This window comes from Salvia hispanica, chromosome 4 (assembly GCF_023119035.1).
Source record: "Salvia hispanica cultivar TCC Black 2014 chromosome 4, UniMelb_Shisp_WGS_1.0, whole genome shotgun sequence".
Classification (NCBI taxonomy): Eukaryota; Viridiplantae; Streptophyta; class Magnoliopsida; order Lamiales; family Lamiaceae; genus Salvia; species Salvia hispanica.
This window is the reverse complement of record NC_062968.1, coordinates 13,711,263-13,721,142: the sequence shown is the minus strand read 5'-3', so window position 1 is coordinate 13,721,142 and position 9,880 is coordinate 13,711,263. Positions and strand designations below refer to the sequence as shown.

Sequence of the window (9,880 nt, the reverse complement as noted above, 5' to 3'; positions counted from 1 at the left end):
TTCCGCAATTTAATCATAAATTTTATTCCATAAATGTAGTTGTCTTTTTGAATTATTTTTATTACGGTCGGCCTATGGCTGGCCTATTTGAGTAAAATGCTGATGTGGCTGGTGGATTTTTAGTGTTGATGACGTGGTAGGGAGAGAGAGTGGCTGGCCTATTCTTATCGTGGATGCTCTAATACGAGTACAACATAAATCAATAAACACTGGATTATTATAGCACTTCATGAATCAATCATAGACTTCCTTTAAGTACAACCCTAAACATAACTTTTATTTATCTTAAATACGAATAGAAACCCCTAATAATTTGTTCACTTTAATTAAACAAAATTAATAATAAATAAATATACATACATTTTGTTGTTTCCCATTTTCGAGTATACCATCTTTTTGTTTCTATAACAGACAATGGTGGGCGGGGATCGGCCGGCCGACGACGAGATGTTGGAGGCGGAGCCGCGGCAGCAGCCGGCAGATCAAATACCTGCGGCTCTCAGCCACGGCGGTCGCTTCATCCAGTACAACATCTTCGGCAACGTATTCGAGGTCACCTCCAGATACAAACCCCCAATCATGCCCATAGGAAAGGGCGCATACGGCATCGTTTGGTAACCAAAAAAATCCTATCTTTCTTTTGTGTTTACGTCGTAGCTGAGATTGATTTTTATGATTTTTCTTTTTTTTTTTTTTTGTTAGCTCGGCTGTGAATTCGGAGACGAGTGAGCACGTGGCTATTAAGAAGATAGCTAATGCTTTTGATAATAGAATCGATGCGAAGAGGACACTTCGAGAAATCAAGCTTTTGCGTCACATGGATCATGAAAATGTTAGTGCTTTTTTTTTTTTACTTTTTCTTTGGGAGCTTCAATTGAATGTAAGTTTTCATTTTCTATGAGTTTTAGTAGTATTTGTTTTCTAACTATTGCCGGGTGTGCATTTTGCATTTGATTATTCGTTTCAAAATGGGAAGATTGCTTCTTGGATCATGAATTGGGTGGTTCTGCTACTGTTTGATGTATGAGTTTGATTTAGTAGCTGATGGCTAATTTCCAAATCAAGATGATTATTATTGAAAATAGTGAAAGCTTGCTTTTTTTTTTAAGATCCAAAGGAACATCTTTCCTTCTAATTTATGTTCAATAATTATGCATAACCTTCCCAATTGATGGATATGGACCAGTTGTGAGCATAAGCAAACATGTTTTTTTGTTTTAATGTTCGGAAAAGTTGAAATACGAACCAAAAATGTAAGTGTGAAATTGGGAGTGTGACACGGATGGCTGATTAGCTGAATAGAACTAGTCTTGTTTGAACTTTTTGTGTCCATCATAAGTTCTTGGCTTTTCTTTTGATTCATGATAAGAGATACAGTCAAGCTTTAGTGTCCTATTTCAGAAAGACTGGCCCTTTTTAGTTACTCTTTTACCCTTTTGTCTTCTTTCTGTATAGATTTATGCAATTATGCTATGGCAAAAAATGGGGGAAGTCATTAGGATATAGTAGTATATCATATTGTAAAGCAGCTTATAGTTTTTTTCTGTTACTGTTGTAGCTAAAGATTAAAATCATTATTAATTACCTATACTCTCTATTCCTTAGTTTAAAGAAGGAAGTTCAATCTTAAATAGAAGTGTTACTAAATACTACATGGATTACTTTTGCATAAATGATGAACAGGTAGGAGTATGAGATGACTTTTTTTTCCTGAACTACTAATTGTTAGTACATTTACTGTATCTTCATGTTGGAATCATTCCTTTTACCGACATATATTCCTTTTCCTCTTGCAATTATCTTTCCTTTTCAGTGTTGAAGTTTTTGTTCTTGCTGTTGTGTGATTAGATAGAAGAATGTTGTTCATTAGCTGCCTTAGTTTAAGGCTTTGGTAGATAAATTCAATGAGCATTCACTTCTCTCAATAAAAACTCCCTATTCAGGCAGACATGGCTGCGGTGTTCACCAACTTTTGACAGTATCACTACGAAATATCCCATGCATGGAGCTAATTTTGTGGCACAACTTGTACAACCTACTTCACAAAATTATTGGATTGAGTCATAGGCTTGATAGGTTTGCAGTGTGTGGAACGCTTTTGTTGATAAATTAATGATCCAGATGTGTGATTTCTAGGATGGAAAATTGCAGATTAAGTAATAATGTGTGTTATGAATTGTTGTTGTATGCAACACTCATGGATATAATGATGACGCACAAAAAATTTAATTAGCTATTTTACAACTATTTCGTATTTATTGAACTTTTCATTTCAAAGGATATGCTAGGTAAGGGAAGAAAAGGTTGCCTTTTTCGTTGATGTACATGTTTAATGTGTGTGTGCTGCTGGGTTGAGCCACGCATTACTATTTTTTCTTATAAGATTATTTTACGTTTAGTTATATATTTAAGAGAGTGTTACATCAGAAATAACCAATTTTATTTTCCATTTCATCCATTCTTTTGAAATCAGAACTTTGGGTCTTCAGCTCAAAGAATTGATTCCAACAAAAGACCTTGTGCCGTAAATATTATCCTTTTTCATGTATGCCATTTGTGAACACAGCTCAGGCATTGACATTTACAGTCTGACCACGCCTGAACTAAAGCCTCAAATAGTCAAATTTTGCAGAAATAACCAACCTAATATTGTTTGAGGTTTCTGTTACCTCGGGAAAATTGGTCACATGTATACGGTTAATACTTTTTGTATTAGTTGGCTTGGTGGAACAATATCCAGCAACACCATGTCCTCTAATTATGTAAAAAAAGTCAGAGTTTTAGGAGTGTATCTAGAGAAATCCCAATTATTTTCATTCATTGGGCTGTCATGTGACTGTAACTACTTGTTCCGCATTTACTGCTTCAAAAGACAATTACACTTATGCTTATAACAGCCACTTTGCTTGGTAAGTTGTAGCACTACAGAGCCCAGCCTAATATAGAAAGTGACATCAGGGATAGTAATAGATTGAAATATGTTTTGGGGGGGAGGGGGAGATAATGGTGCACTTTTTTTGCCACGGTTATATTTATTATAATAATGTCGTCCAAATCTTGTATTGTGCAGATTATTGCAATCAGAGATGTAATTCCACCACCACAAAGGGAGGTTTTTAATGATGTCTACATTGCATATGAGCTTCTGGATACCGATCTCCATCAAATTATTAGATCTAATCAACCTTTGTCAGAAGAGCACTGCCAGGTTCAATTTAGCATTATTCATGTTATCAGTAGCTATTTTACTGGATCTGTGTTTTCTCATTTAGCATAGTATACAATTTATTGACTGGGCACCATTCCTTTGTTTTCTCTTATGAATCATGATGCAATTAGTTAGCAAGGAATCATGAGTTCAACTTTTGTTTAGGGTTTAGACTGCTTATACACCTACTCGTTGGCTTAACTTTTAGCTAAACTGATTTGGAAAGGTACTTTGCAATTTATTCAAACTAGTTGGACCAAAAAGTGTGCATAATATTGGGTTGATTACAATCATTAAAGATTCTCATTTTCAACTATGGCAAGTCAACTCAACCTTACTCATTGTGACAACAGATAAATAAAGTTGATTTGTAGGTTGTTCCTCCACCTGGCTCTCTGGTAGTATTGAAGTATATATAATATGTCAAAGCAATTGGTTAGTGAGAGCATTGTGAGGTATAATTTGGAGACCCATACGTACCAAAGTGTAAAAAGAAATCTCTCTCATTGTTAGAGACTTAGAGTTATGGATTGAGGAAGATAAGCTGTTGTTTATGTAACACGTTTTATACAGAGAGAGAAATTTTGATTGAGGTCAGAAAGGTAACTCCTTCAAGCGAAGGCTTCGACTTAGACAATGCCTTTCAATAAAATATTCTAAGATAATAATAATCCTCTTCAAAGATTATATAAGATCCTACCAAAAGAAGACAATGATTTATTCAATATTATAAGTAATTAAAGTTGCACTGAGAATCCACCTCTTCTGCTACCATGTAACCAATCTCTCATGCCCACCAAGGCACCACTGCCGATGTCTGCTCCATCATCCTGAAACGTCTCCTAGCCATAACACAATCAGAGCAACAGTCATCAAAACATTCACTTCCATCCACTCTATTTCATACGTCCTCCAGTACCTCGCACATCCTCCACAACATCCCTTCATTTAGCTGAATCCACCACCTTTCGGCCACCTCTCCAGTACACCGACAATGGATGTGTATCAATTGGCTGCCCCTCGGAAGCAGTCTTGTCCTCCAAGGCTGAAATAATGAAATTGTTCTCGCACGTTGATTTCATCCATCCAAGACACCTTCTCCTCCGCCAATCCAGTGCACTTGATCTTACGGAACCTCCTTCCCTTCATGATGCACAATCCTATAGGCTACAGCGGCTTCTAGCAAGAATGGAGGATCCACATCGGCCATTTTCTTCAGGCTACTTTGTCTGTGGTCAACATCTGCTCTAATCGCCTTCTTGAGCAAAGAGACGTGGAACACGGGGTGCACCTTGGACTCGCTAGGTAACTGTAGGCAAGCCACTGATCCAATCTGTGCAAGCACTTCTTCGAATGGTCCAAAAGAATGCAGTACTAACTTGTGAATTCACGGTGGAAACTATGAATATTTGGAGAGCTTGGTGGACCAGGGTAATTTGGTAAAAATCCAAGGCATGGGGCGATGGGGCGCACGCCCCACGAATGAGGGCGCACTAACTGTTCATCTATAACTCAACAGATTATCACTAACGAAGTGAGAAAAAATGTTCAGATTTTGTCTAGGATTGGGTGGGGATGGTTTCATGGAGCCTAAGATTTTTTAGATGGATAATATAGGCTATTTATTACTTTAGAATATCAAAAAAAATAATTGGAAGTGTAAATGATACTATTGAATATATACATTTAATAGTTTATTTCAAACGACATTAATAGTTTAAACGGCAGCCTTAGTTTCAAAAGGCAAGTTTTCTTTTTTAATTGGACAAAGGCTATTAATTAGGTTGTTATTGACGATATCAAAAGGCACATTAGTTAGATATAAATAACAATAATATGAACCTATCTTCTAACTTTCTATGCACACCATCGCCCCAGCTGCTCCCCCTTGCACCCTGCTCACCTTAGCACCTTGGGGCGACAGCAGGCGCGCCCCTAAAAACATTAATATAGACCAACTTCCCCATGTCGATCTGCATTTCACTTCTATGAATGTTAGCTTCCCCAACCATCCTCTGATGTGCTCGTTCTAAAAGAGAATGAAGTTGCTCCAAAATTGCATTCCTTGTCCGTAAGACCTCCGCAACCGATTGCACTCTAACTTCACCCAGTATTGCTAAAATATTGCACTGCTGCCATCGCGCCGAGGTGGTTGTGGTGAGCAGGGTGAAGGGGGCACAAGTGGGATTAAAGTTGATTGAAAAATAGTAGGAATTAAAGTTGATCACTTTCCTTTCACTTTATCAAGCTTTTATTATCGTGGTCAATATTTTCATAGTCATCTTGCAGTCCATAACTTTCTGCGCTTACAAGAAGGATGAAAGATTCTCAATTAGACCATTACCCACTTACCCGCCCTCTTCCCAAACTATGTACTATAGTTGTATGTTTGTGTCTGTGAATAAGTTGTTGTTTCCGTATTCTTATATTTAAACCAAAGTTGTAGTTGTGGTTTTCATGTAAGTTAAGGGATCAGGATTGAAGAAAAATTAGGGGCTGACCTGTGTCTGGGGTGGCACTTACTTTTTTGGAAGAAATTTATGCATTCATTGTTAGAGATTTGATGGCAAAATAACTCATATCTTCATTTTTGCAGTATTTTTTGTATCAAATCCTCCGCGGGTTGAAGTACATACATTCCGCAAATGTCCTACACAGGGATTTAAAGCCAAGCAATCTTCTTCTGAATGCAAATTGTGACCTAAAGATATGTGATTTTGGATTGGCACGAGTCACGTCTGAAACTGATTTTATGACTGAATATGTCGTCACAAGGTGGTATCGGCCACCAGAACTTTTGTTAAATTCATCCGATTACACTGCAGCCATTGATATATGGTCAGTGGGATGCATTTTTATGGAATTGTTGGACCGGAAGCCATTGTTCCCTGGTAGAGATCATGTTCACCAGTTACGCCTGCTCATAGAGGTATCTCTCGTGTATCTAAAATCTAATTTCAGATAAAGTCAGTGAATTATATTGTAAGTCATTCTTTGCCCTAGCATGGGGTTGCCTTTTAGCATTTGTATGTGAAAGTATGACTTTCTTTCTTTTTCCTTCTGGAAACTGCCACAAACATCTTAGATTTTGCATCTTCCATTGAAATAATGAGATAAATAAAAAATAAAGAATATATTGAGTTGATTCTGTAAATAATGTTGCAAAAGAAATTTGCCTCACATTTTTTGATTTCTTAATTAAAGTTTTCTCAACTGTAGTCACTCTTTGAGATCGATTTGTTCAATAACAGTCAGCCTGGTGTTGCATGTCTATTTCTATCGTCGTTGCATTTTTCATCTGCTTTGAATGTGGGTACATTAGGTGGTCATGTAACATGTTAGGTTTCATTGAAGGGGATTTGCTCGTCCATACTCACTCTTTTGTTGGAATGCATGCATTTGATTATCACACACATATATGTGTGTATTAGTTATCCGTGCTTTTGGAATGCACTTATGGATCATATCTCTTGGAAATTAGAACTGCGACTCATTGAAAACCATTTCAGGGTTAGGCTCCGTCAGGGGGGAAGATTGATGGATTTTACTTATTTGTACTGATGTCTGGCTTAGATGTCGCTGAGCTGTATCACTGCTGTCACGACGTATTCTTAAAATTCATTTCAAGCTAATTACTATCTAAGTATGACTACTTGCTTGGTTTGCAGCTGATTGGTACTCCAACAGAGGCTGAGTTAGGTCTTCTGAATGAAAATGCAAAACGATACATCAGGCAACTCCCTCCTTATCGTCGACAATCATTCACCGAAAAATTCCCTCAGGTGCACCCCCTTGCTGTTGATCTCGTCGAGAAGATGCTGACATTTGATCCTAGGCAACGGATCACAGGTTAGAACTGTCACTTTCCTAAGGCCTACAGTCTTGGAAGCTGTATTAATCATCATCGTATAAGGGAGCACATTTACTAAACGTAGTAAATTGTTTGCTTCACTCTCCGTGTTGCCTTAATCAAATCTGTTTCTTGTTGTTTGTGGTGAATATCCATCGTGGCTTCCAGTTGAAGGTGCATTAGCCCATCCATACCTGAACTCGCTCCACGACATCAGCGACGAGCCCACTTGTTCGAGCCCTTTCAGCTTCGACTTCGAGCAGCACGCTCTCACGGAAGATCAGATGAGGGAGTTGATCTTCCAGGAGGCACTCGCGTTCAATCCCGACTACCGGCGCACGTGAAGAAATTTGTTGGTCTGAGATTCTGTATTTAAGTAATGAATGATGTATGTGTTTTTTTATTGGGTAGTCTCAGTGGTGTACATACTCTTCCTTCCCAACTGGATGGCTTCCATTTTTAGAAATATTTAACGATGCCATAAAACAGCCATTTGATGTACTCATGTACTGCTTCACACATTAATAAAACTCATTTCAATTTTCAATTTTAATACCCCAAAATCACAAGGCTATTGTTCTCAACTTGTCTTTTTTCTGATACAGTGGTGAAGTCAGCCTTTCAGTTTAATTTGAAGGGAATTTGTGTTGATTTAATGCTTCCAGATAACATCCGTTACAAGAAAATAAAAACTACTCCATAACCTACTTTTTCTTCTCTGTCATTATTAATGGGCATTTTCATTTTTCTCAACTGGGAGGGGTGAATGAAAAGGAATTTGTATTAAGCTTAGAGTTTACCAAGTTTGTAGTAAGATTGCTATAATGTGCCCATTTCGATTTATGCTCATTGTGATTCTCCCAAAAAACTCATGCACTTTGATCAACAAGACTTCTGTGACATCGATGATGATGAGCGTCAATAATTTTATCTCCTCCAACGAACACTTCTTGTAGCTTTCACCCACAATAGAAGAGAAATCTTATTCTCTTGAAAGGATTGGTTGTGCATCTCATCCACTTGGTGGCGACAAAAAGCGGTAATACCACTTCTTTTAACCATGTGAAAAAAATATTTATAATTGTGCGACGCTGTATTCGGAATCCTTGAATTATATGGATCTTAACCCTTTTGTTGACAAAACGTTATGACACTATGACATCCTAGGCCAAGTCTGAAACTGAAAATATTGAATTATTTAACACTATGAATCTTAAGTATTTACTTACTTTTTATTACTCATATAGTTTTTTGCAAATGAACGTTATACTTACATACTATTTTATTCATTTTTCTTTATATTTTTTATACTAAAATCAAATCAAAATAAAATAATTAATCACAAACAAAGCATCTATATCATAATTGGAACTCCTTTTATTTCATAGCAGTGGAGGCGTGTCTTTTTGGCACGCAATTTAAAAAGAATTATGTTAAGTGGGTTAAGTAATGAAATAATAAAATAGAAAATGGAAAAGATAGAGAGATAAAAAGAGAATAAAGTAAAAAGAGAATAAAATAAGTGAAGAAATATTTTGAGTTTTAATAAAAAGAAAAATTACCCCATTACTATGAAACAGATGGAGTAGTACTCTATCACATGGGGGAGCCAGAAATATACAAAATTATGAACCCACTATCCACAAAAATATACTTCCTCCGTCCGCCATTAGGAGTCCCGGTTTACCATTTTAGTTCGTCAGCCATTAGGAGTCCCGATTCACTTTTACTATAAATGGTAGGTATACCTCACTTTCCACTAACTCATTCCACTCACATTCTATTATAAAACTAATATATAAAAATGGGCTCCACCTTCCACTATCTTTTCTCATCCACTTTTCTTTATATTTCTTAAAACTCATGCCGAACTCAAATGAGACTCCTAATAACGGACGGAGGGAGTACAACATTATGCACACACTATCCACAAAAATATAACAAAATTAGACAGAGTAAGAGAGAAATAGGAAAAAGTAAGAGAGTGAGAGGAAATGTAGTAAAATGAATGTTAGTTGATTATGGTGTTCATATTATAAATGACGTGTAGAATTATTATTTGTTGAAAACTTTCCATATTTACACTTAGTATAATTTTAGTGGACATCCCAAAATGAAATAGGAAAACTAATATAAGTATATTTTTTGTGGGCAAATTGAGTATATAAAGAAATTTTTAAGAAAGGACAAACAAGAAGAAATTTAAAAAAATTAATTCAAAAAGTGTATACCATCAAAATATTTGGTAAGATTATAAGAGCATCTCCACGGGGAGAGGTAAATGGAGGGGTAAAATTATATAACTACCATATTTACCTTTTCTTCATGAAAAATCATTTTCCAATGGGAGAAGTATTTGAGAAGGTATTATACCCTTTTCCATTTTGAGGAGGTATCTTTACCTCTCATCAATAGAGAGGGATGGATGGAGAGGTAAAATCATATAACCACCATATTTTCCTTCTTTTCATGAAAAATCATTCTTCAATGGGGAAGGTATTTGAGAAGGTATTACACTTTATGTTTTTTAATGCATTTTGTACTATTATTTTATTTTTTTTAAATGATATACCTTTATATATATCTTTTTCTTTTGGAATATATTACTTTTTGGAAATATATATTTCACTTTTTGAAAAGGTAAATAGCTGATATACCTCTTTCATTTACCTTTTCCTTGTTGGAGATGCTTAAAGGGGCATTTTCCCCCATCTAACCATAAAGTGGATCCACCCATAACCCGCAACACTCCCACACCATGCATTGCGAATACACTTTTAAAACACTACACATGAATAAATATCAGGACTTTTTAATTTATT

The 9,880-nt window shown here is 36.2% G+C and overlaps 1 protein-coding gene across 1 annotated transcript; it reads left to right on the top strand.

Moving 5' to 3' along the window:
• Window positions 1-379: 379 nt before the first annotated feature.
• Window positions 380-7,611, top strand: LOC125223450 (mitogen-activated protein kinase homolog MMK1-like). Its single transcript, XM_048126606.1, has 6 exons — window positions 380-614; window positions 703-832; window positions 3,071-3,208; window positions 5,805-6,137; window positions 6,877-7,057; window positions 7,227-7,611. Exons 1-6 carry the CDS (start codon window positions 415-417, stop codon window positions 7,400-7,402), a joined length of 1,158 nt encoding a protein of 385 aa, XP_047982563.1. The 5' UTR covers window positions 380-414; the 3' UTR covers window positions 7,403-7,611.
• Window positions 7,612-9,880: the final 2,269 nt, after the last annotated feature.